General features: G+C 50.2%; 1 protein-coding gene and 1 pseudogene across 1 annotated transcript in view; one reads left to right on the top strand and one right to left on the bottom strand.

Annotated features, from left to right (window-relative positions):
- Positions 1 to 4,071, bottom strand: part of LOC146858037 (uncharacterized) — a 42,699-nt pseudogene extending 38,628 nt beyond the window's left edge.
- Positions 1 to 27,856, top strand: part of ANKAR (ankyrin and armadillo repeat containing) — a 1,190,398-nt gene that overhangs the window by 86,173 nt on the left and 1,076,369 nt on the right. Inside the window, exon 3 of the mRNA XM_085646861.1 lies at positions 8,082 to 8,519. Coding sequence (XP_085502987.1) covers positions 8,082 to 8,519 — 438 coding nt within the window. The remainder of the gene's footprint in view (positions 1 to 8,081; positions 8,520 to 27,856) is intronic.

Below are 27,856 nucleotides of genomic sequence, written 5' to 3'. Positions count from 1 at the left end.
GACTTTGTGCCTTTACCTCCTGTGTTTTTGATGCTATGCTGGATTTCATTTTTGCTGGTTTAGATGCTTTGGGTACTTTGCCACTGCTGTTCAGTGTCAAAGTGCAAGTGCTCCCTGTGTAAATTGTTATTGTGATTGGGTATCCATGATTGGCATATTTGTTTTACCAGTAGGTCCCTATTAAAGTGCACTGAGTGTGGCCTGCAGCACTGATTGTGCCACCCACATGAGTAGCACCAAAGAGATGTCTCAAGCCTTCCACCGCAGTGCATGTGCGCAGTGTGTCAACTGCCATTTTGACCAGGCCAGTGTACCCACTTGCCAGTCCTTACCCTTCCCTTTTCTTACACATAGGACACCCCTATAGTTGGCCCAAGGAACCCCTCTGGGCAGGGTGCAGTGTATGTGAAAGGTAGGACATGTACTGGTGTGTGTAACATGTCCTGATAGTGAAATACTGCCAATTTCATTTTTCACTATTGAAAGGCTATCGTGCCCATAGGACAGAATGGGGAATGCTGTGTAACATATTACCAGCATATCTTCCCATAGGGTGAGATTGAAACTTGGATTGTGGTATCCCTGAACTCAGAATTTAATAACACATCTTTTAGGAAGGGTGGTTTTTAAATTCTGTGTTTGAAAATAGCACTTTTAGAAAGTGGCTATTTTCTTGTTCAACCTTTCTGTGTGCCTCTGCCAGTATGTCGATTGACTGTCTGGCTTGAGAGTGACAGGTGCTGGGGTGGCTCCAGGAGTCTAGGTGAATCAGCACCAGGCTGAATAGGCCGATCTGCATTTGGAGTGGTGAGAGGAGTAGCACCTTGCCTGAATAGAGATGTGCCTGCCTTCCACAATGCTGGCTCCACCCCCTGCAGTGTGTCTGATGGCCCTGGCCCACACTAACAAAGGAAGAAGTTGTGCACTGGCAGAGTGCACCCAGAACTGGTTTGGACTGGGACCAGGACCCCTTACACCTAGAGAACAAAGACTTTTGGGGTATAAATATGAGAGCTGAAACCCCTGAACTTTAGATCATCCTGGAATTCAAGAGGAACTTTTACCGAGGAGAAGAGATGGAGAAACTGAAGAGAAGGACTGCCCTTGCTGTGTGTTCTGGGGCTAACTTGCAGTTGCTTTTCTGCCAAGAAAAGGAGCAGGACTTTGCTGTTTGCTGTGGCCCCTGCTTGAAGTCCCAGGAACAAAAGGACTTCACCCCCAGCTCCCCCTGAACGCTGTGTGAGTTCTGACCTGCCTAGACTGCTTGATCCAGTTGTGGGGCCTCTGGAGGTTGTTGCTGCTGTTTGGAAGCTGGAAGAAGAAGAAGCGTGAATAGAACTGCAAAACCCGTCGCATCGCTCTTCTTGCGACACTTTTCACCGGCGCATCTCGACGGCGCAAGATTTCCATCTCATCAACGTGCCGCTGCAAAGAGCGTTGCAGCGCCTGTCACCGCTGCAAGAACCGGCACATCGAGGGATCGCAGCTGAAGAGGACCGATGCCGCGCAACACTGCCACATCGATCGCTGTCGCATCCCGAAGATCTACGCATTGTACCTGTGCGAGACGCTTTTCCCAACGCATCACCTGCGAACCGGAACCGGCACGAAGACTCGACGCATCGCTGCCCCTACAGACCGGACTCGACGCAACCCGTTCTCTGCGTGCAGCGGGGCTGTCGCATCGCCTCCTCAGGGTCTCAGGAGTGTTGCATCTCTTTGTTTTCCGACGCTGCAGCTGTTTGGTTTGGGAACTATTGTTGCATCTACAGGCACGTTGGTGCAAAGTCACGTATCCATAGATTTCTATGGTACAAGTTCTTATACTCTTTTTAAAGTCATATTTTAAAACTGTGTATGTTGTATTTTTGTCGTTTTGGTTTTGTGTAGTTTAGATAAAGATACTTTAATTTTTAAACTGGTGTGGTGTCAATTTGTGGTGTTTTCACTGTGTTACTGTGAGTGTTGGTACAAATACTTTACACATTGCCTTTGGGATAAGCCTGTCTGCTCGCGCCAAGCTACCAAAGGGGTGAGCAGGGGTTATCTAAAGTGTGTATCCCCCTTATCCTGACTAGAAGCAAGGGTCCCTATTTGGTCAAAGGCACCTATCTCTGCCAACTAGAGACCCCCAGTTCTAACAACCACCCTTTTCAAAAGTGTGGTAAGCCCCTCGCAAATGGGAAGGGGTCCCCAGGGTAATCCTTCCCCTTTGTGAATGGGTGCGTAAATATTTTTAAGAGCAGGCAGTGGTCCCAGGGACCACTGCCTGCCCTCAAAAATGAAACTGAAAAGTTTAATTTTTCTTTTTTTAAATGCATCCCGTTTTCCTTTAAGGAAAACGGACTGCATCTAAAAAAAAATGCTTTATTAAAAAAGCAGTCACAGACATGGTGGTCTGCTGACCCCAGCAGGCCACCATCCCTGTGAGTGCGAGCCATTCCCAAAGGGGTCGCAAATTGTGACAGCCTCATGAATATTAATGAGGCATGCAATTTGGGACCCCATCGGAAATCGCGAACAGTGTCTGAGACACTGTAGTACATTCATTTTTGCGAGTCGCAAATTGCGAGATGCAATTTGACGCAATTTGTGACTCTCAAAAATGAATGGTCGCACAACTGGCCCACAATTTCCTACCTCCCTGGAAATGAGGCACAACGTCCGGTGCACGTTGATATTTGTCGAACCAGACAAACGAGCAATGAGCATGAAGTTGGCGTATCACACAAGAGATATGCGCCACGATTGACGAAGCAGATCACTTTGGATCACGCAACTGGTGAATCCGCTCACCACTCACAAGACGCTGCTGTTCTTATGATAGTAATGAAAGAGAAGCATAATTCGGAGCCTCCATTCCTGACATAGAATTAGAGCAATAAGAGCTCTCACCCTAACTTTGTCCGTAAGGTGGCTTTTTTGGTATTCCAGCTCCTGGTTCTGTTTCATACCCCAGACTTGGAATCATCTTTGCCTTTGGTTGCCTCCTTATGCCACTTTAAAAGAGTGGCTGTTGCTCAGCCACTATCTTGTTTTTAGGATCATATACCTTCTTCTGCGAGTTCCTTAATCTCTCTACATTCAAGGTACCACGTTCAGGAAAGGATTTCTTCCCATTTTCATTACTGATTCCCACCCACTGTTTCAGAAATTTATACATTGCTTTACTGTACTGATAGTATTTAGTGTTGACAGGAGTTGCTTTTGATGGGGATTTACTACATTTAGATTTTTCTGCCCCATCACTACTCCCTCATTTACACAAGGTAATCAGAAAACGGTCTTCCGGGTTTGTGCCCACTGCTCATGCTGTGGAGGGGGAGGGTTAAGAAAGAAACAGAAAGTAAGGTAAGGGGTCTGCAGTTTTTTCTTCTAACTGATCATTTGGAGAGGGGAATGGAAAGGTATTGTAAACTCACACCCAAAGATCCCAATGGGGTAGGGGCTAGCAACGAGCCCAGGCAGCTGGATCAGAAGGCCTTTTTCTCACAACCATTCATCCTTCAAGGGTCTGTGCTTTGGGTCCTGTCTCTCCTGCCTTTCTCCCTCATTTCTACACTCATTTCCTCTTCTCACTCTAAACCATGGATTTGCAGAGACCATCTTTGAGGTTCTCTTGAGAAATCTTTTTAAAAATACACTGTTTTAAAACTGTTTATGTTGGGTGAGCTGAGTTAAAGCTCAGGGGGGCAAGTTGTTCTTTTAATCCTTCTATTGCAATCGCACTTTTTGAGCAGCCATTGTGAGTCAGCGCTCTAGTGGCTGGACCCTGCTCAGGGCTTCATAAGGGCCAGGTAACTCGACTGCGTAGCGAACGCGTGTAGCGGGCGCGCTGCTGACGCACCTAAGGCAAGCCCGTCTGCGCCCGTCCGCATCCGGACGGGGCCAGGGGCCACAACCCCTGCTCTTTTTTATACAAATAACTATTGTTATAATGCTGAGCAGCTCAGACAGTCAAATATAGTTCCAGGATTGAACTGTGCCCATTCCATTATTCCTAGCAGCCTGGATCCCGGCTGCGCGCGTTGTTCTTTCAGGTTATAGCCGTCCCCCCTTACCTCTTGCCATCTCGGAAACACACAAAAATGTTTTTGTTAAACTGCAGTTCGCTGCCTAAGCATGCAGCTGAGATGTTCATTGTCTTAAAGGATGAATGCCCAGATGTTTTGTTTCTCACAGAAACCTGGCTTAACCTAAGATCAGAGCCCGATATTGTCCAAACCCTTTCCCCCGGTTATGTAATGCAGAGGCTGGACAGGACGGCAGCCAAAGGTGGCAGCATCGCCCTCATTTACAAAAGCCACCTTAGCTGCCGTACTTTTGGTAGCCCTTTACTAGACTATTAGAACATTCCTTTTACGATAGGATTCGCTCCCACGCTCTCCCTTTCAGGCATCCCAGTTAATCGTCCTCCCGGGTCTATGGGCCAATTCTGTAAATCATTATCTGAGATGGTCATTAATCTTGATAGTACTGCCGCTAAATTTACTCTTCTGGGTGATTTTAATGCACACTTTGATGATCCTGCATCTACGGCCGCAACCGCGATGTCTCAGGATCTCAGTTCTCACAGAAGGTTATGTATGCAACCCACTTGAAAGGACACCTCCTAGACCCTATATTCTCCAACTTGGAGGAATTAATCAGAAAGGAACCTATTCCAATACCCTGGTCAGATCATTTCTTGATACCTTTTTCCTTGTCCCCTACTTGTGTCACCTCCTCAACCAGGCCAACACGAATTATGTCCCGTTTTTGGCTGAAACTTCCCTTAGACAAATGGGTTCTGAAACTAGAAAATTCTAAGCCGCCCCCTGATATCGATCCAATTGTGGCCAATGAAAGATTTAACAACTGGATTGAGTGTACTTTAAACCACGTCCTTCCGAAGAAAATGACCCAGATGGGTAATTATCGTCCCATCTCGCTCTTCCCAGGGATCAGCAAAATAGCAGAGAAACATGTTAACTCAGCACTCTCCATGTTCTTGGAAGCTCATAAACTTCTCCATTCCACTCAAACCGGCTTTAGCCAATGCCAGGGAACTGAAACAGCTTTGTTAGCAGTGGTTGAAGAATCTAGAAAGATTCTCGATGCCGTAGGCTCCTCAGCTGTGATCCTTTTAGACCTCAGTGCCGCCTTCGACACGGTCAACCACCAAATTTTGCTCCACCGGAGTAGCCTTAACATTGCTGCAATCCTTCCTGGAGGAAAGATCTTTCCAGGTGTTCAAGGGTGAGGTAATTTCAAAATCTTTGCCTCTCCACTGCGGAGTCCCCCATGGATCGTCCGTGATTCTCACCCTTTTGAATGTTTATATGGCTCCACTTGCAGACATTGTGCTTCCATTTGGGGTTCACCTACACTGATGACACCCAACTGGTCATAGTGTTGAACCATTCCGATAAGGCTTCTTTTGGCATTTGTCCTTGTCTCGAAGAAGTAGCCAAGTTGATGAATCAATCGCACATAAAACTGAATGGTGACAAGACTGAGCTTATGCTCCCTTGGCAAACCTTCTCTCTTTAAGGCGGACACAATGTGGCCAGCTTGTATGGGTCCTGCCCCCAAAACCGAGATAAGGAGTCTGGGCATTTGGCTGGATCAAGACCTCAAATTCAAGGTCCAGGCTAGGAAGATTGTGGCCTCTTGCTATGGCATCCTCAGGATGCTTCGCAAGTGCTCCACCTTCTCCCCTTCCAGGTACTCATTCTATCACACTTGGATTATGGGAATGCCCTATACTTTGGAGTGTCGAGTTCGTCCCTCGCTAAACTCCAAACAGTGCAGAATTATGCAGCGAGGATTCTCGTGGGGACCTTGAACCGGCAGTCTGCAAAACCCGCTTGAAGTCCCTCCATTGGCTCCCTGTTCGGGGCAGAGTTAACCTTAAGGCTCTGTGCATCACCCACAAGATCTTAGGAGGGAATGGACCAGCGACCAACTCGCCCATGGTTCAGCCCTATCGGACGAACAGGCGTCTGCGCTCAGATGAGCTGCACCTGGCTGTCGTTCCCAGGATTAAGAAGGCCAGAAGTTGCGGTCGGTTATTCTCTTATAATGCTGCTAAACTATGGAACTCCCTCCCTCTGCAACTACGAAAGAAACCTAACCATATGGCCTTTCTTAAATTGCTAAAAACGTGGCTCTTCCCCTAAGTGATTCCTTGATGCCTCAGTTTAACCACTTCAGCGCTGGGATGCCTCCAGGTAGCTACGTGCTTAATAAGTGTTGTTTCAATCATTCATTCTCTAAAAGAAAACCGCCAATGGGATGGCTCAAGACACTCATTTCTGCAATCCTCTCTTTGTGATGCCAGCTTCAGAACAAGGCTACGCTTACTAGGACAGTGTATCTAAAATGTGCAATTTTACAAACTTAATAACAATCCGATATCCCACTTCCAGAGGAACCCCAACCTCCTCTGACTCTATCGTCTGTGCTCGGACGGACGTAATGGAGGCCCCTGCGACTCCTGCAGTGCAGGGGACCCCCATCCTGCGAGGGACCACCTTTCAGCCAAAGGACTATAAATATGGACACGTCAAGGGCCGCTCATCTCACTCTGCAAGGGAAGGCAGCATTTTGCATTACACCACAGTTTGATAGACAATGCTAATAATGTCAGACGGGTCTATTACATTTATCAAGCTTGGACATTAGATATATTTGGGTTCTTTAGCTAGGCATTAGTGGTGAATTCATATTCGGACTCTTGTTGTTCTGTTCTCACAATGTAAAGAATATCTCCTTCAATAGTTGGCACAGAATAATTCACTACAGGTGTTTGACAGAATCAAATGCCACTGGTGGAGGTAAGGCCATTTGATCCGGATGTGGACATTGCATGCTGGAGTTGTGGACATGCTAGGGTGAGTTGTTATATCTAGCCTGGGTTTGCCCAATGATTCAGGCTTTTTGGGTGGCACTCATGACTGAATTCTCTAAAAAGATCTGCTAGGGGCTATTATCATTCATTCTCCGTGCTCTACGGGGCTGTGTCAGAGACCCATTATTTCTTCCCTGATGTCCACAGCCGTGACGTGGCGTTGCTCCTGGCCAAAAATAGGTGACAAATTGCTGGGGGAGGTAGCAGGTACCGACTGTAATGACTTGGATAAAAGAGTAAAACCCATGTTATGCGATGCTCTGATTTAGGTGGAACACTGATCCTGGACAGTATCCCTGCTCTGAGAATTATATGTTATTTTCCCTGAATGGGGAATAACATGTAGTACCACAAATATCGGATCCATGAGTTTTAGCACACTTTGTGGAGCTATAACTGACCCAAATCTGCAGTCATTTGCCACCTGCTCTCAACAAGTGCTACATGTTTTGGGGACTATATTAGGGCTGTGTTGGTGGAAGGCCGTTTGAGGGTGGGGACAGGATTAGAGGAGGTGAGGGGAGTGTTTACTGCTCCTCTCATTCTGCCCTTGGACTGTGGGCAGGGGCCAAGCGTTACAAGTGCCCGCAGCCTTCCACAGCTTCGCTGTGAAGTCTCGGACCGATATCTCTAGGCCAGGAAGGAGCAGAAATGTGCGGGCCGGACTCCAGCAATTAGATTGCAGTGGAGCAGCAGTGCCCGTCCAATCCCCTCACCCCTGGAGATATCCCTCCGGCATTGGGGTTCACAGTGTACTGTTTATAATGGAGACTTCCATGACACCGCAGCCACCCACCGCCCGACTAAGAGATTCTGGGGTCAATTTCTTTGTTACCTGTTGTTTTGCGATGGGAGGCACCTTGAGGATGTCTTAAAATGCATCTATGCCCCGCTTTATATCATCACAATGTGCCTTGTGGAGTTTACTGTATAGTTTCCTCTGTTTTTACGAAACTTAAATGATGAAAAAACATGTTTAATAGAGACATTGATTGGTGCAGCACAGCGAAACCGCAAAATTATGGTAGCCAACGTTAGGCAAAAATAAATAGTTATTCTTAACTTCAGGTTCTTTTTTAACCATCACTTGCTTACTAGTCTTTGTTTCAACCAGTTTAGTTATCACAGTTATCAGTTGACATGTGACTTAGAATGCCTCAGTTTAATTCTTGCTTTAATTATAATTCAGGGCTTGTAGATATATCTCAGGAAGCAGACTTTGAAGGTGTTTTTGAGAAGAACATGAATGAAGATCCAACTTATCAACCCAACAGTCCAGAAGAGGTAACTATGTTCATGGATTATGCCGAAAAGATGTCCATAAAGATGACATGTTATACCACGAGGGTTCAGCAGTATGACAACCTGTTTGCGTTCACCGGCTCCTACACCATTTCGAATATTGTGAGACCCACAGAAGAGCAGATTGATTCTGTCACATACCAACGACTGCAGCAAAGGCAAAGACTCCATCAAAAAACGGTGACTGAATTCATTGAGAAGAAAGCTGAAATCCGGAAGCACATTGAATACATCAAGTTAATCAGCTTTCTTGCGCCACTCCTTGTCGCCTTAAAGAAAAAGGCAAAGGTTCCGGTCCTAGACCGACTTCTTCAACCATTTTCAGGTACGTTAAGAAATGTTATTTTTTACAATAATTCACTATTTTGAATGATTTTTTTGTCCATGTTCCCTTTAACCCAAAACGTATTTCTGTTTTAAAATGCAAATTTAAAACAGGGCATCAAAATCCCAGGAAGCTGCACCAGTACAGGACTTTCCACTTTGATGCTGCACACAACTTCCAATTAAACATATGACTGTGCCAAAGGAGCAAATACACTGCCTTTCTACTGGTGACCCTGCCCTCCCTATGAATGTGTGGCATATCTGTTGCGTAACCTCGTAAACTCTGCATAGGCTACTAATGTGTTCATTTTTTAGGTCTGGCTCTAGATGGCACGCATGCACTGTCTCGAACCTAGTCATGCTGCATCTCTTTCAGGGCTTACAGCCCGCCCAGAGGCTCCATTTGCTGGTACCATTGTCGCTCCATTTTTCGTTCTCCCTATTTGTGAAGGGCATGCGCACGTCATGCCTTTTCTGGTGTTTGGCCCTCCCTGAGTGTACTGCCCATCTACTTTAAAACCTTCACAGCAGTCATGTTAGGGCATTGTTTTGGGACTCCTTTTTTTATTTCTTACAAACCGTAAACCGCGAGGTCAGTGCGGCTCGGCTTTGCTCACCATCTAGTGGCAATGAAGATGGCCGCCACAGCAGACAAGCTTGTTATCTGGTATTCCTAATTTACTGCAGTCTTGTGTTTATATTATTATTGCTGACCAAAGGTTCCATTGACTTGGTTGCTAGCATTGTATGCAAGTTTGCAATACCACAGGCTGCTACCAGCCGTCTACTCGAATGGGGCACCGGCACTGTGTCTCTTACTAGGGATCCCTGTTACAATACTGTAGGCTTCGACTAGTGGCTCCTTAGTCGCATGCATCTTCACTGTTTGCAAGCTTATTGCACTGTACTGCCGCCTTTCACTAAGGATTCCCGTGCTGTATCCAAGGATGCTGCTAAAGTTCCTGTAGAATCGAGCAGAAGCACTGGACGTAAGTGTACATTATTGCAGGTTGGTTCTAGAGGTCCCATGGAATCGAGCACGAGCACTATATGAAAGCCTGCACTATGGAAGGCTGCCAGGGCACCAGCACTGTTGGCACGCGTGCAGTACCGCAGGCTACAGCTAGAGGGCCCAAAGTGTTGAGCACCAGTACTTTGTATTAGCGGGCAGTACCACAGGCTGCAGCAAGTCCTACTGAACCGGGCACCAGTACTGTATGTAAGCGTGCAGTACCGCAGGCTGCCGCTAGAGGTCGCGCAGAATCGGCCACCAGCACTATAGGTAAATGGGCAGTACCTCAGGTTGCTAGAGGCCCTATAACATCGAGCACCAGCACTGTATGTGATTGGGCAGTACCACAGGTCGCTAGAGGTCCTATAACATCGGCCACCAGCACTGTATGTTTGTAAGTGGGCAGTACCACAGGCCACTGGAGGCCCTACAACATCTGTCACCAGCACTGTGTATTTGCTTGCAGTACCGCAGACCGCTAGAGGCCCTATAACATCAGGCACCAGCACTTTATGCAAGTGGGCAGTACCACAGGCCGCTAAAGACCCTACAACATCAGGCGCCAGCACTGTATGTCTGCTTGCAGTACCGCAGGCTACTCCTAATCCCTACTTAACCAGGCAGCAGCACCAGCTGCTCAGGAGCGCAATACCACATACAACACTGTTTTACAAAAGCTTTGTTTTAAGAATGTTTCTCAGAACTTCCATAGACAACAATCATACATTATATACTCTAACAGAGGAGAGAATGAAGGAAGGAGTTCAGATATTAACTCGTGTGCATTCACTATATGTAGTGTTAACTGAAGTCGGCCCCCTTTTTTTATGCTCCTGTTTTTTTTTTGATTGCTTATGGTACATATGGCTGCTAGTTATTTAGTACCTTTTTCAACCATTTTGATTTTCACCCACCAGTATTTATTTTCAAAATCCGTGAATATTATCTCTCGCCAATACATATTTCCTACAACGTATTAGAAAACGACGTTCCTCTCAAGTCATCATTGCGTGACCTAAAAATGTGCGTTGCCTCCTGTGTCCATGTTTTTCTACCCTCCTTTCTCTGTTTATATGCAAACCCGTATTTGGTTGTTTTCTGTGTATCTTGTTCTTTTTTTGTTTTTGTTTTTTTTTATTCTTATTATGTGTCTGCAAGCTCCTGTTAAGTGATCTGTGATATTCAATATGTTCCTGTCATTGGTTTTTACAAGGTCGGCATCGTTGCTGTTAATTCCCGGCGTGTTACATCTTTAACGCATGTGATACTGAGATGCATTTTTGTGGCTTTCTGTCATTATGTATTCTCGGCTTTAATTTTCAGGCCCGCTGTCACTTCCTCTTAGACAATGCCTGAAACGTCTGCATGTTGAATCCACTTCTGTTTCAGTGCCCTGTGTCACCTCTATTGAGCACACAGACTTGTGGGGCGAACAGCCATCTCAACGCATGCGTTACATTGCATGCGTTTACATCGCAACCGTTACAACGTAAGCGACGTTACGAAGCCGACCATTACTACGCGTCAGAGGCGTAGCTAGAGCTTGTGGCGCCCCGGGCTACCCTTCAGATTGCCGCCCCCTGGGGGGGTGCTGGGGAAAATGGACGGCGAGCACCTGAAAGAGGTCCGAGAGACACGTAGTATCGCCGCTAATAGTTACCTCGATCATGCAAGTTACATGCACATACATGACACGGTCCAGGGCTAGACAGCCCCCATCCCCAAAATAGTGCCACCTGGGGTGGACCGCCCCCACCTAGCTATGCCGCTGAAGGAAAAGCAGAAGGAAACCCAAAACTTACATCAGTTCTATCTACCCTGTTTGTGACATTGCACTCATAACATCACAGCTTGTGCAGGACCCTTGTCCCCTATCTGCCACATCCATGACATCTCACTTATGACATCACAGCATGTGCAGGACCTCTGTTCCTTATCTGTCCCATCTATGACATCTCATCCATGACATCACAGCTGGTGCAGGACCCCTGTCCTCTGGTCATATTCAAGCCACCTACCCTATCATGTGCCCAGCTTCTGTGGCACGAACACCTACTCCTCTAGGCATAAACTGCGATTGTAGAGAACTGGTTTTAGGGTGTGCTGATCTGGTTACATTTACAAGAACCTCCCTCCTCCCCTGCCTCTCAAGACCTTACCTGGGTCCTGCGGCACCCACCGGGGCTGCCCTCATCCTTGGTTTAAGTGTCTGCAAACCCTATTTAGAATCCACCTCTCTCCGTGACTCAGCATCACTCTGTGAATGAGTTCTTGTTCCACAACACATGACCTTCCTTGTCTACCTCACAGATGTCAGTTACAAAATGCGCTGTGCCGAATGCTCAGTCATCCTTTCCTACCTCAGAAAAAGGTGAACTTTATTCTTGTCACCCTACGGATGCCACTCTCACCCAACCACGCTCGCAGGTGGAGGAAAATGTACCCTTGGTACATCACTATGAAATAAACCGAGTACCACGTGTCATTTACTACTCCTAGAAAAGGTAAGAGGGTGGTATAAAGCAGCACATGAAAGCGTCCCTGAGAGATTTTTTCTAGCTAATTGCTCCCAAGAGGTATTAAGGTGCCGTGGCTTGTCTGTGTCAGTTTAGGACTTGTGTGCAACGGAGGGAGGACTAAAGCCATTGAGAAGCCTTGACTTGCCCTCCTTCCATTGCCCACAAATGTTGCTGTCCTGTGATGTTTATCTGCCATGTGATACTGAATGGACAAGTGCCACTTCTAGGAATGCCCATCCAAACTCATGGGGGTATATTTAAAAGTGTCCAGACCATTTTCACTTTACTGCCTAAATCTTGCCCTTGAAAATAAGTTCTGACCCCCCACTTCTTTTTATAGGACTTGTGAACTGCCACTCACAAAAGATCCTTTTCTCCCCTCTGAAACCCGTTTAAGCTCCCTCTTACCTTACTCAGCCTCCAGTACTCCACAGTGGTGGCAGCCAGGGTCTCTATGTAGGGGTTGGTTCTCTCCTGCTGCAGCAGGAAATCCCCCAGCACTGCCATTGCCACAGACTCGATGCCTCACGAGAGCGCGTAGTGGTGGAGCGCATGACGTGTCACTGCCACGTTCTCAGCGTGAGGGCTGGCCAAAAATGATGTCCAAGGCCGTCATTGGTAGCGCTGGCATGCTACAAGATTGATGGCCCTGACAGAAGGGCGCAGGCGGGAGAAACAGGGGCCGCGCACAATACACCTTTAACGGCAGCAGGACACAGCTGACAAAATGTAATAACTACAAACGACAGACGGGGGGAGGAGTTAGCCAGGCACTCCACCACCCTGGCAGACTGGCACTGCTTCAGAGAGCCTCTTGGTGCACAGCTGAGCCCGTGGAGGGAGCACGGTGTGCAGGGCAGAGACGCCCGCCACTGCACGTTTACACCTGCCATTTAATTGGACGTGTTTTTAATTAATGGGGCCCCCGGGACTGTGCCGAGGCCCGGCTCTGAAGAGGGGCTGGGGAGGAATCGGGCGAGGAGCCGGATTGGACCGCGGGGGGTGCTTACTACTAGGATGCCCGCTATCAATCACGGCCTACTTCCGCTGTGGCGGGCTATTGGCTGGCATTCGGCATGGGCGGGCATTTGTGTGGCGGGACACCGCCATCTCCCTGCCAGAGGAAGCGAGTCCTCATCGGCCTCCTCCAGTCTGAGGTACCAAGGGCGCAGGCTGCCTTCCCATGCCAGGACTTCGGCCTGCTCCTCGGTGCCCCCAGAGTCATCGAGAGGGCGCAGTGGCACCCTTCATGCCGCAGGCATGAGTCCAGGAATGAGAGGAAAGGAATTTACTTCTCTGCATTTATGGCATTTATTCCCCTTGTACTATGGTTGGATTTGGTAGCACGTTTTAACATGAATTATTTCTATGAAATAAATCAAATACATAACATATATAGGACTTTGCCCTAGTGTGCAAGAGCGTGAAAAATGCACATCATAGTAAAGCTGTCATGGGAAGGATAGACGCCCCAGAGATCTTCACATAAGACCAATGTGTAAGGGCACTGATTTACACCACGCGGGGTGCAAAACGCCTATGGTTTTATATTGTACTGGAAGGAATTGATTTCTAATCATACAGCACCACAAATTCAATCACCTCTAGGTACATAGAGCACAATGACTCAGGAGCAACTAATGGAAAGGTGTGTGATGGGCATTAGAGTGAGGAGATAATGTATCTTTCTAGTAAATGTTTTTAGGTCTGACGTAAGCCATATCATTTCGACTTAACTTAAAGTGTATATATATATATACACTGTATGAGGTACCACGTTGGACTGCCAGTACCATCATGCAGTTCTCCTGGAGCCCAGCGGCACCGTCTCACTCACCTGACTGTAGTGGGAGGAGCTGAGAGACTGCTTATCAGGACAGATCTCCAAGCTAACAGTTGAATTCACCAGCCTGTGATACCGGCACTGATGACGGCCACGGAGGCCAGAAACGCGTCTGCCATTGTTTCACGGACTGTTTTGCCAAAGCTGGAAATTTTGCTCATTAAATTCTTTTCCGCATCCGGAGCTGTGTCCTGCTTACTTTTGTGTGTAAGGTGAGCGTTGGACTCTATGTTTTAGCCGGTGTGCTGATGCCGGCCTCGGACACGCCCTTTCGGTCAGGAGCACCGTGTTTTCAGCAAAACTTGTGGATGAGTACGATGAGTACAAACACGGCGCCCCCCCGAGCGAAAACTACTGCCACTGGGCCGTTATGTTTGCGAGGGGAGAAAGGAGGCAGCGCGTAGTTGCCTGAGAAGGATGCGGACGAGGATGCGAGCCAAATTGATCCAGGTGGAATATGCAGTTTGAAGTCCAGCGCCATGAACTGTGGGGCATTAATAGGTGTCTGTTTTCCCGTCACTGTATGAGGTACCACGTTGGACTGCCAGTACCATCATGCAGTTCTCCTGGAGCCCAGCGGCACCGTCTCACTCACCTGACTGTAGTGGGAGGAGCTGAGAGACTGCTTATCAGGACAGATCTCCAAGCTAACAGTTGAATTCACCAGCCTGTGATACCGGCACTGATGACGGCCACGGAGGCCAGAAACGCGTCTGCCATTGTTTCACGGACTGTTTTGCCAAAGCTGGAAATTTTGCTCATTAAATTCTTTTCCGCATCCGGAGCTGTGTCCTGCTTACTTTTGTGTGTAAGGTGAGCGTTGGACTCTATGTTTTAGCCGGTGTGCTGATGCCGGCCTCGGACACGCCCTTTCGGTCAGGAGCACCGTGTTTTCAGCAAAACTTGTGGATGAGTACGATGAGTACAAACACGGCGCCCCCCCGAGCGAAAACTACTGCCACTGGGCCGTTATGTTTGCGAGGGGAGAAAGGAGGCAGCGCGTAGTTGCCTGAGAAGGATGCGGACGAGGATGCGAGCCGAATTGATCCAGGTGGAATATGCAGTTTGAAGTCCAGCGCCATGAACTGTGGGGCATTAATAGGTGTCTGTTTTCCCGTCACTGTATGAGGTACCACGTTGGACTGCCAGTACCATCATGCAGTTCTCCTGGAGCCCAGCGGCACCGTCTCACTCACCTGACTGTAGTGGGAGGAGCTGAGAGACTGCTTATCAGGACAGATCTCCAAGCTAACAGTTGAATTCACCAGCCTGTGATACCGGCACTGATGACGGCCACGGAGGCCAGAAACGCGTCTGCCATTGTTTCACGGACTGTTTTGCCAAAGCTGGAAATTTTGCTCATTAAATTCTTTTCCGCATCCGGAGCTGTGTCCTGCTTACTTTTGTGTGTAAGGTGAGCGTTGGACTCTATGTTTTAGCCGGTGTGCTGATGCCGGCCTCGGACACGCCCTTTCGGTCAGGAGCACCGTGTTTTCAGCAAAACTTGTGGATGAGTACGATGAGTACAAACACGGCGCCCCCCCGAGCGAAAACTACTGCCACTGGGCCGTTATGTTTGCGAGGGGAGAAAGGAGGCAGCGCGTAGTTGCCTGAGAAGGATGCGGACGAGGATGCGAGCCGAATTGATCCAGGTGGAATATGCAGTTTGAAGTCCAGCGCCATGAACTGTGGGGCATTAATAGGTGTCTGTTTTCCCGTCACTGTATGAGGTACCACGTTGGACTGCCAGTACCATCATGCAGTTCTCCTGGAGCCCAGCGGCACCGTCTCACTCACCTGACTGTAGTGGGAGGAGCTGAGAGACTGCTTATCAGGACAGATCTCCAAGCTAACAGTTGAATTCACCAGCCTGTGATACCGGCACTGATGACGGCCACGGAGGCCAGAAACGCGTCTGCCATTGTTTCACGGACTGTTTTGCCAAAGCTGGAAATTTTGCTCATTAAATTCTTTTCCGCATCCGGAGCTGTGTCCTGCTTACTTTTGTGTGTAAGGTGAGCGTTGGACTCTATGTTTTAGCCGGTGTGCTGATGCCGGCCTCGGACACGCCCTTTCGGTCAGGAGCACCGTGTTTTCAGCAAAACTTGTGGATGAGTACGATGAGTACAAACACGGCGCCCCCCCGAGCGAAAACTACTGCCACTGGGCCGTTATGTTTGCGAGGGGAGAAAGGAGGCAGCGCGTAGTTGCCTGAGAAGGATGCGGACGAGGATGCGAGCCGAATTGATCCAGGTGGAATATGCAGTTTGAAGTCCAGCGCCATGAACTGTGGGGCATTAATAGGTGTCTGTTTTCCCGTCACTGTATGAGGTACCACGTTGGACTGCCAGTACCATCATGCAGTTCTCCTGGAGCCCAGCGGCACCGTCTCACTCACCTGACTGTAGTGGGAGGAGCTGAGAGACTGCTTATCAGGACAGATCTCCAAGCTAACAGTTGAATTCACCAGCCTGTGATACCGGCACTGATGACGGCCACGGAGGCCAGAAACGCGTCTGCCATTGTTTCACGGACTGTTTTGCCAAAGCTGGAAATTTTGCTCATTAAATTCTTTTCCGCATCCGGAGCTGTGTCCTGCTTACTTTTGTGTGTAAGGTGAGCGTTGGACTCTATGTTTTAGCCGGTGTGCTGATGCCGGCCTCGGACACGCCCTTTCGGTCAGGAGCACCGTGTTTTCAGCAAAACTTGTGGATGAGTACGATGAGTACAAACACGGCGCCCCCCCGAGCGAAAACTACTGCCACTGGGCCGTTATGTTTGCGAGGGGAGAAAGGAGGCAGCGCGTAGTTGCCTGAGAAGGATGCGGACGAGGATGCGAGCCGAATTGATCCAGGTGGAATATGCAGTTTGAAGTCCAGCGCCATGAACTGTGGGGCATTAATAGGTGTCTGTTTTCCCGTCACTGTATGAGGTACCACGTTGGACTGCCAGTACCATCATGCAGTTCTCCTGGAGCCCAGCGGCACCGTCTCACTCACCTGACTGTAGTGGGAGGAGCTGAGAGACTGCTTATCAGGACAGATCTCCAAGCTAACAGTTGAATTCACCAGCCTGTGATACCGGCACTGATGACGGCCACGGAGGCCAGAAACGCGTCTGCCATTGTTTCACGGACTGTTTTGCCAAAGCTGGAAATTTTGCTCATTAAATTCTTTTCCGCATCCGGAGCTGTGTCCTGCTTACTTTTGTGTGTAAGGTGAGCGTTGGACTCTATATATATATATATATATATATATATACATGCCGGATGTGCTGGATGGGTATTAACAATGTGCACCGCCCTGGGACGGATGTCACGGACCCACACACAACCACAAATGCTGAGGTACGTCGCGCACCTTGGTGCGTGCGCTGCAGGCAGCATTTTTTGCTTTTGGCAAGCGGGTGCGTAGCGCTTGCACTTCAAACGGCAGCTGCGCGGCACTGGCCCGTTGCGGTGGCCTTTATTATTTATTTGGGTACACTGACTGACAGAAGTGTCAGTGAGTGTCCCCAAATAAATTATAAAGGCTGCCGCAACGGGCCAGTGCCGCGCAGCCGCCGCCCTCAAAAGAGTGACGCCTGGGGCAGACCGCCCCCCCCCCTCTAGCTACGTCGCTGGTGGCAGGGGAACACTGGCTGTGAGCGGGCACCCTCCTGTACCTTTACTGCAGGAATGCTGTGCCATACCTTAGTTGTGGCGCAGCGGCCGACTTCGGAACACAGAGGCTCACGGTTCAATCGCTGGTGGCAGATCAGCCCAGCACCATGTGACTCTGGGCAATAGCTTGCTTAATCTTCCCGACAGCCCCCAGCGCCTTGACTCCCTCGGGTGCTTGTTCTTGCTTTAGAAATACTGGACATTTACAGTGTCCCCTTTCTGACAGCTATGGATACGGCAGGTGTTTTTTTTGGGGGGGGGGGGGTTTCATGTAACGCAAACTCGACCGGAAGGTATCAGAGCGCTTTACATGAGCACCATTTGTGTTACAGACGGACACATTCATTTTGTAAGGCACAGGGCAATTACATGATTTGTCCAGAATCACAGGATGTTGAGCCTCCCTGCTGAGACTCGAACCCAGTTCCCCACTCAGCTTCGAGATCGAGCACTCAAGCCCTTAGGCCACATCAATGGAGAACAGTTGAGAGACTTTGCATTTTGCTACACCCCTGGTGTTAGAATGTCTTACTCCTGGAATGGGCTATGTGACTCGTCCACCATCTCTTTACTAGTGCAGGCTCCAGTATGCATTTTCCGTTGTCCTCCCTGTAGGGAGGCCCCTGTTGTTAAGGCCGCCCTTTACAACACTTAAATATTGCACTTCATGCTAAAATCCAATGAAACATACCTGTGTTTGATCAATCACTTACCTTGTGTCAAAGATGTTTTTCTTTAACATGCCCTAGTGCCTTTCTAGTTCCTGTGTGCTTGTGAGGTGAGGTATCGGGTGACAGCCTTGCCTGTTGTGGTGGGATGGTTCACTTTCCCCGACCAGCATGGGGAAATGTCAGAACATCATGTGCACGGGAGGCTGGAGTGACAGCCGCAGAAACGAAGAGTGCACGGCAAGGAGTGAAACTTGGGCGACACACAAATGTCAGACTTTAACCTCACGTCTGCGTGATGACGTCAGCTTCGGGAATGGGGTGCACAGCGCTTGCATTTCAAACGGCGGGCGCACGGCACTGGCCCGTTGCGGCGGCCTTTATAATTTATTTGGGTACACTGACTGACAATAGTGTCCCCAAATAAATTATAAAGGCCGTGGTAACGGGACAGTGCCGCGCGGCCGCCGCCCTCAGAATAGTGACGCCTGGGGCGGTCCGCCCCCACCGCCCCCCCCTAGCTACGCCACTGCTACGCGTCCCATTACATCGCATGCACTTTTACAACGCATGCTTTTAAAGCACATGTGATGTAATGGGCGGGCTCCGGAATGGACGTGCGCCGGGACAGAGACGAGGAAGAGACGACACTGGGACCAGAACCGGGAGAGAGCACGACGAGAGAGAGGTAAGGGGGATTGTGCTTTGAGTAGTAGTGTACTGTAGTGATTTAGGCTTTAGGGCTTAGGGTTGAAGGTAGTGTCAGGGGATGGTAGTGTAGGGGACTGTTTTAGGGTTTAGGGTTTAGTATTGTGTCAGGGGGTCGTAGTGTATGGTACTGATTTAGGGTCGTGTCAGGGGTCGTAGTGCAGGGTAGTGATTAAGGCTTTAGGTTTTAGGCTTTAGGGTACTGTATTGTTTTGTCCTGTAGGGTAGTGTTGTGGAGTGTGTGTGATGTAGTGTAGTGTATTAGTGTTGGGGGGTTAGCTCGGAAAAAAAATTGCAATGTAAGAGCATGCGGGGGATGGGTGTGTATTGTAAAGGGGTTTTCGATGCATTTCAAAGGAAGTGCGAACTAATGGTTTGCGATGTTATGACTTGCGTTGTGACGGTACATGCGAACTAACAACTGCGATGTAAAGCCATGCGTTGTTTTAGTTCGCGATGTATCGTCATACATCCGACTTGTGGGCACCAGCAATAACCATCAATAGAGAAAGGTCCCGTAAGATGGACCCTGCCATGGGTGTGCAAGGGTGCAGTACTAGAGGTCCCTGTAGAGTTGGCCTTCAGCGCTGGGTGAACTAGTGTGCAATATTGCAGTCCCTGACTAGATGTCCCCGTAGAGCCAGGCTTCAGCGCTGGTTGAAGCAGGGCGAGCATCGCAGTCCCTGACTAGATGTCCCGTTGAGCGAGGCTTCAGCACTGGGTGAAGCAGGGCGAGCACAGCAGTCCCTGACTAGATGTCCCCTTAGGGCCGAGCTTCAGTGCTGGGTGTAGCAGGGCGAGCATCGCAGTCCCTGACTAGATGTCCCCATAGGGCCGGGCTTCAGTGCTGGGTGAAGCAGGGCGAGCATTGCAGTCCCTGACTAGATGTCCCCGTAGGGCCGGGCTTCAGTGCTGGGTGAAGCTGGGTGAAGCAGGGCGAGCATCGCAGTCCCTGACCAGATGTCCCCGTAGAGCCAGGCTTCCTGTAGAGCCAGGCTTCAGCGCTGGGTAAACCAGGGAGAGCATCGCAGTCCCTGACTAGATGTCCCTGTAGAGCCAGGCATCAGCACTGGGTGAAGCAGGGCGAGCATCGCAGTCCCAGACTAGATGTCCCCGTAGAGCCAGGCTTCAGCGCTGGGTGAAGCAGGACGAGCATCACAGTCCCTGACTAGATATCCCCATAGGGCCAGGCTTCAGCGCTGGGTGAAGCAGGGCGAGCATCGCAGTCCCTGACTAGATGTCCCCGTAGGGCCAGGCTTCAGCGCTGGGTAAAGCAGGGCGAGCATCGCAGTCCCTGACTAGATGTCCCCGTAGAGCCAGTCTTCAGTGCTGGGTGAAGCAGGGCGAGCATCGCAGTCCCTGACTAGATGTCCCCGTAGAACCAGGCTACAGCGCTGCGTGAACCAGGGCGAGCATCGCAGTCCCTGACTAGATGTCCTCGTAGAGCCAGGCTTCAGTGCTGGATGAAGCAGGGCGATCATCGCAGTCCCTGACTAGATGTCCTCGTAGAGCCAGGCTTCAGCGCTGGATGAAGCAAGGCGATTATCGCAGTCCCTGACTAGATGTCCCTGTAGAGCTAGGCTTCCTGTAGAGCCAGGCTTCAGCGCAGGGTGAAGCAGGGTGAGCATCGCAGTCCCTGACTAGATGTCCCCGTAGAGCCAGGTTTCAGCGCTGGGTGAAGTCGGTCGAGCATCGCACTCCCTGACCACATGTACCTGTAGAGCCAGGCTTCAGCGCTGGGTGAGCTTCGCAGTCCCTGACCAGATGTCCCCGTTGAGCCAGGATTCAGCGCTGGGTGAGGATCGCAGTCCCTGACTAGATGTCCCCATAGAGCCAGGCTTCAGCGCTGGGTGAAGCAGGGGGAGCATCGCAGTCCCTGACTAGATGTCCCCGTGGAGCCAGGCTTCCCGTAGAGCCAGGCTTCAGCGCTTGGTGAACCAGGGCGAGCATTGCAGTCGCTGACTAGATGTCCCTGTAGAGCCAGGCATCATTGCTGGGTGAAGCAGGGCGAGCATCGCAGTCCCTGACTAGATGTCCCTGTAGAGCCAGGCATCATTGACGGGTGAAGGAGGGCGAGCATCGCAGTCCCTTGCTAGACATACATGTAGAGCCCGGCTTCAGCGCTGGGTGAAGCAGGGCGAGCATCGTAGTCCCTGACTAGATGTCCCCGTAGAGCCAGGCTTTAGCGCTGGGTGAAGCAGGGCGAGCATCGCACTCCCTGACTAGATGTCCCTGTGGAGCCAGGCTTCCTGTAGAGCCAGGCTTCAGCGCTTGGTGAACCAGGGCAAGCATCGCAGGCGCTGACTAGATGTCCCTGTAGAGCCAGGCATCATTGCTGGGTGAAGCAGGGCGAGTATCGAGGTCCCTGACTAGATGTCCTTGTAGAGCCAGGCTTCAGCGCTTGGTGAACCAGGGCAAGCATCGCAGTCGCTGACTAGATGTCCCTGTAGAGTCAGGCATCATTGCTGGGTGAAGCAGGGCAAGTATCGAGGTCCCTGACTAGATGTCCCCGTAGAGCCAGGCTTCAGCGCTGGGTGAAGCAGGGCGAGCATCGCAGTCCCTGACTAGATGTCCTCGTAGAGCCAGGCTTCAGCGCTGGATGAAGCAGGGCGATCATCGCAGTCCCTGACTAGATGTCCTCGTAGAGCCAGGCTTCAGTGCTGGATGAAGCAGGGCGATCATCGCAGTCCCAGACTAGATGTCCTCGTAGAGCCAGGCTTCAGCGCTGGATGAAGCAAGGCGATTATCGCAGTCCCTGACTAGATGTCCCTGTAGAGCTAGGCTTCCTGTAGAGCCAGGCTTCAGCGCAGGGTGAAGCAGGGTGAGCATCGCAGTCCCTGACTAGATGTCCCCGTAGAGCCAGGTTTCAGCACTGGGTGAAGCCGGTCGAGCATCGCACTCCCTGACCACATGTACCTGTAGAGCCAGGCTTCAGCGCTGGGTGAGCTTCGCAGTCCCTGACCAGATGTCCCCGTTGAGCCAGGATTCAGCGCTGGGTGAGCATCGCAGTCCCTGACTAGATGTCCCCATAGAGCCAGGCTTCAGCGCTGGGTGAAGCAGGGGGAGCATCGCAGTCCCTGACTAGATGTCCCCGTGGAGCCAGGCTTCCCGTAGAGCCAGGCTTCAGCGCTTGGTGAACCAGGGCGAGCATTGCAGTCGCTGACTAGATGTCCCTGTAGAGCCAGGCATCATTGCTGGGTGAAGCAGGGCGAGCATCGCAGTCCCTGACTAGATGTCCCTGTAGAGCCAGGCATCATTGACGGGTGAAGGAGGGCGAGCATCGCAGTCCCTGGCTAGACATACATGTAGAGCCCGGCTTCAGCGCTGGGTGAAGCAGGGCGAGCATCGTAGTCCCTGACTAGATGTCCCCGTAGAGCCAGGCTTTAGCGCTGGGTGAAGCAGGGCGAGCATCGCACTACCTGACTAGATGTCCCTGTGGAGCCAGGCTTCCTGTAGAGCCAGGCTTCAGCGCTTGGTGAACCAGGGCAAGCATCGCAGGCGCTGACTAGATGTCCCTGTAGAGCCAGGCATCATTGCTGGGTGAAGCAGGGCGAGTATCGAGGTCCCTGACTAGATGTCCTTGTAGAGCCAGGCTTCAGCGCTTGGTGAACCAGGGCAAGCATCGCAGTCGCTGACTAGATGTCCCTGTAGAATCAGGCATCATTGCTGGGTGAAGCAGGGCAAGTATCGAGGTCCCTGACTAGATGTCCCCGTAGAGCCAGGCTTCAGCGCTGGGTGAAGCAGGGCGAGCATCGCAGTCCCTGACTAGATGTCCTCGTAGAGCCAGGCTTCAGCGCTGGATGAAGCAGGGCGATCATCGCAGTCCCTGACTAGATGTCCTCGTAGAGCCAGGCTTCCGCGCTGGGTGAAGCAGGGCGAGCATCGCAGTCCCTGACTAGATGTCCTCGTAGAGCCAGGCTTCAGCGCTGGATGAAGCAGGGCGAGCATCGCAGTCCCTGACTAGATGTCCCCGTAGAGCCAGGCTTTAGCGCTGGGTGAAGCAGGGCGAGCATCGCACTCCCTGACTAGATGTCCCTGTGGAGCCAGGCTTCCTGTAGAGCCAGGCTTCAGCGATTGGTGAACCAGGGCGAGCATCGCAGTCGCTGACTAGATGTCCCTGTAGAGCCAGGCATCATTGCTGGGTGAAGCAGGGCGAGTATCGAGGTCCCTGACTAGATGTCCTTGTAGAGCCAGGCTTCAGCGCTTGGTGAACCAGGGCAAGCATCGCATTCGCTGACTAGATGTCCCTGTAGAGCCAGGCATCATTGCTGGGTGAAGCAGGGCGAGTATCGAGGTCCCTGACTAGATGTCCCCGTAGAGCCAGGCTTCAGCGCTGGGTGAAGCAGGGCGAGCATCGCAGTCCCTGACTAGATGTCCCCGTAGAGCCAGGCTTCAGCGCTGGGTGAAGCAGGGCGAGCAGCGCAGTCCCTGACTAGATGTCCCCGTAGAGCAAGGCTTCAGCGCTGGGTGAAGCAGGGCGAGCATCGCAGTCCCTGACTAGATGTCCCCGTAGAGCCAGGCTTCAGCGCTGGGTGAAGCAGGGCGAGCATCGCAGTCCCTGACTAGATGTCCCTGTAGAGCCAGGCTTCAGCGCTGGGTGAAGCAGGGCGAGCATCGCAGTCCCTGACTAGATGTCCCCGTAGAGCCAGGCTTCAGCGCTGGGTGAAGCAGGGCGAGCATCGCAGTCCCTGACTAGATGTCCCCGTAGAGCCCGGCTTCAGCGCTGGGTGAAGCAGGGCGAGCATCGCAGTCCCTGACTAGATGTCCCCATAGAACCAGGCTTCAGCGCTGGGCGAACTTGGGTTCAGCCTCACAGTCCGATGAAAGAGGCAAAATGTTGCAGACTAATACAATGCCTTGTAGTTTAGTATCCGCACAGTCATTTCTAAATACTTTGCATCGTAGTTAGGTGAAATGTATTTTAATTTGCTACTTTATGCCCTTTAAAACACCCAATGTGATGCTGTCGTTAGCTGATGCACTCCTAGCCCAGTTTACCTTTCAATTCTGGCAATGTTTGTCTTGTTTACACGACAATAAAACCGGCACTACAAGTCCTGAAATGCCTAAATACGTGGAATGGAGCAACGCGTCACCCATGTACATTATAAACGTGGCTGCTATACTTTCCGGAAGCATAGAGTGATTTATGCATGTGTTGCTGTATTACTGAAACGGCCCGACTGGAGCTACACGTCTATGGAGTTACAGCAAGGCATTAGGAAAACGTGAGGACTGAAGCCACAGCCGGGCTCTACAATTTTGCTAGAACAAAGCTTGAAAAGAAGACGAGGTTGATTGTTTTTCAGTTTCTCCCAAGCTACTCAGCCAAAAAATCAGATCGCCTGAGGGTGAAAAGTAAGTTGACTATCAAGCAGTTAAGGTGAATATGAATATTTAACACATGAAAATTCTTACTTAACCATGTGTGCGATAGAGTCATTTGCCTGGCATCTACCTTTCCCACTAGAGCTCTCATTGTCCTTTGTTCACTAACCAATAGTCCGGTTATTTCGTTCCTACATCTCTCCGTTTTTTCCAACAGCCCACAGTTCGGACCCAGGCAGAAACACGCTAAATGGTGTGAACTCTTTTCTAATGCCATCTCTGATTAAACATACATGGAAGTAGTTTATCACATGGGAATACCGATGGAACATAGGCAGTCGCGTAAGGAAACTTGAGGGTGCCCCCCTGCAAAGTACATGAAGGGCCCCCCTCCGGACTCACTCAAGAGCTCTCAGGTCAGGGCACAGTGCTGAGGGGGCCCCCTGGAGCTCAGGGGACCCCTCTGGAGGGGCTGCATGGGCCTTTGTTATGCCACTGAGCATAGGGCCAGATGTACAACACATTTTACTGGTTGCAAACAGGTAAAAAGCTTTTTTCTATGTAAATCCCTATTTTGCCAGTGAGTAACCTATTACTGACTCGCAAAATAGGGGTTGCGAAGAGCTATTAGGAAGGGGTGTGCCAAGGGCGGCGCCCCTTCCTAATAGCGAGTCACAGGGTGATATGCAATTGTTTTGCGCCCGCATTCCGGTGGAAAAACAATCGCAGTTTACCACCTACATCAAGTAGGTGGTAAGCCAATAGCAAACTGGAAGGGGTCCCCAGGTGACCCGTTCTCATTTGTGAATGGTGGCGAAAATGGTTTTTAAGAGCAGGCAATGGTCCCATGGACCACTGCCTAGCCTTAAAAAATGAAACAGAACCATTTCATTTTTCTTTTTGAAAAGCATCCAGTTTTCGATTAAGGAAAATGGGCTGCATTTAAAAACAAGCACTTGCAATGCAATAGGTCTTGCATTTGTGAGAGTTATAGCTGTTGGTGTTGTAAATGACAATGTCTTTTACCCATGTGTTTTGGTTTGGAGTTGAGTGGATGCATATGGTGTGAAGTGGAATTATGTGGTTTGGATTGGAATTGTTAGTTGTGGAATTGTGTGTGGTGGAATTGTGTAGTGTGGAGTGGATTTGTGTAGTGGAATTATGTGGCATGGTGTGCAGTGGAAATATGTGGATAGTAATTATGTGGTATTGAGTGTATTGGAATTATGAGGAGTGGAATTGTGTGCCATTGAGTGTAATTATGTGGAATGGTATTTTGTGTTGTGGAGTGGTATGCTGTGGAGTTTACTAATGTAGTGTACTGTTGAATTTTGTGGCATGATGTGGAATTCTGTGGTGTGGATTGGATGTTTGTGGTGTGTTGTGTAATTGTTTTGGTGAGTTGAATTATGTGGTTTGTTGTCCAATTATGTGGTGTCGAATGGAAACGTGTAGAGTTGAAGTGGGTGGCGTTGAAGTGTGGGGCATTGAGTGAAAGTTTGCTGATTGGAATTATGGTGTGAAGTGTCTTAGGGAAAGACTGGTTCATTCGCTCAGTGCAATGTGGAAAAGAGAAACACTTTTCTCACCCAATATTTAGGTTCCCAGCCCGTGCATGCTCACGAGCCTCAACCCTTACTTTGTTTGCAATTATTGTGGTTCTTCAAAAGGAAGGCATACTTTTTATAGTGCTGCATATTTACTCAAAGAGCTCTGTACCTGATAAGACACCATGATGACGCTGCAAGAAAAATCCAAACCTATGTTCCTCCATTCAGGTCGGGCAGTTCAGTATGGTGCGGTGAGACATGGTGCTAGTGGTGATCCCAAACATTAAAGGCACAGACAATGGCATTTTTCAATCTTTGTGAATATCTCCCAGAAGGCGCTAGTTATTGTTTCACGGTTTCTGCTTTGTATTCACATTCCTCTCGTTTACCACTTGTTTAAAAAGTGATATTTTATCATCTGAAGACATAAAACACTTGTCTGCTGAAAGGGAAGGACAGCAGGTTTATTGTATACTTTTGATACGTATACCCAGCTGTTAAAATGCTGCTGGAAATTTTATTTGCGTAGAAGCATGCCCGGGGCAGCACTGGCTGGAGAGCAGACAAAGCAGGCACAGGAAGGGGGAAGGGAGGGAAAGCAAAGAGTGAAGCGAATGGATGCAGAACGGAAGAAGAAGAGGGACGATCCATTGTGGTGGGACCGGTCACCCATTTTAACAAAAATAACCTAGAACTAGCCCCAGCCCTCCTATTAGGAGCATAACCTTAACCCAGAACCTTCACCTTAATTTGAACACTAAGCTTTCACTCCCCAGTGGGCAAATGGGCACGAGCATGTACAGGAAATGGTGGAGAGAATTTGGATCAGATCGAAGCGCGCCCACATTGAGAAACAAGTGGAAGCATCCATTGTTTCATAGTATCACCATTGGCAGCCTTCCCCACCCCTCCAATGTAACATGCATGCTAATAAATAAACACACAACACATTTCTTGTTTGGGTAAAGTTGCTGCAGGTTTATTACATACACCGTTATGTAATATGGTGGGTTATCTCACGGGCGATCCAAGGGCAGGCAACCAACTGGGCCGCCTGCCCGCCTGATGAGCCAAGCAGCACTGGGGTGAACCCCATCTGTGCTGCCCCTTCTGGTGATCCTCTTCCTGGATCACGTGACACATGGTCCCTTATTACTCACGCCACTTTCAGGGCGGAGGGTAGCATAGAAAGCCCCCGGTTGTTCAGGCCCACAACCGCGCAACGGACTAACGGGACGCCGACACAGTTTTTCCAGGAACCTCCCATGAGGCTCCTAGGATTTGGCTCTGGTACCCCCTATGGGGCTGCGCAGAGGTACCCTTCTGTACCCCTCTGCTTCCAGATCACCCTGTAACTCCGCCTGCAATGAAAAAAGACAACATTACAACATTCTCTGCCTCCTGCCTGCCACGAACCACGGCGGGTAAGTGGTAGGGCGGGAGATGGCGTGTCGGGCACGCGAAAGAGGGCACTAAGATGGTGGGGGAGGCCTATATACTCCTCCCTCAGTCTCAGCGCCCAGAAAGTGACGCTCCCTAGCGTGCCGCGACAAGCCTGGGGGGACTCCTCCCTGAGTCCCTGCCCCTAAGGGGGTGGTGTGGGGTGCCCCGATGATACTAGAGGGCTGCCCTCTTTAGTGGCCCCCTGCGGGGACCTCGGTCAGCAGCATAGTATCACTATTGGCAGCCTTCCCCACCCCTCCAACGTAACATGCATGCTAATAAATAAACACACAACACATTTCTTGTTTGGGTAAAGTTGCTGCAGGTTTATTACATACACCGCTATGTAATATGGTGGGTTATCTCATGGGCGATCCAAGGGCAGGCAACCAACTGGGCCGCCTGCCTGCCTAATGAGCCAAGCAGCACTGGGGCGAACCGCATCTGTGCTGCCCCTTCTGGTGATCCTCTTCCCGGATCACGTGACACATGGTCCCTTATTACTCACGCCCCTTTCAGGGCGAAGGGTAGCATAGCAAGCCCCCGGTTGTTCAGGCCCACAACCGCCCGAAGGACTAACGGGACGCCGACACAGTTTTTCCA

The sequence above is a fragment of the Triturus cristatus genome, chromosome 3_2 (genome assembly GCF_964204655.1).
Source record: "Triturus cristatus chromosome 3_2, aTriCri1.1, whole genome shotgun sequence".
In the NCBI taxonomy this organism is placed as follows: Eukaryota; Metazoa; Chordata; class Amphibia; order Caudata; family Salamandridae; genus Triturus; species Triturus cristatus.
This window is presented reverse-complemented; position numbering and strand designations above follow the sequence as displayed.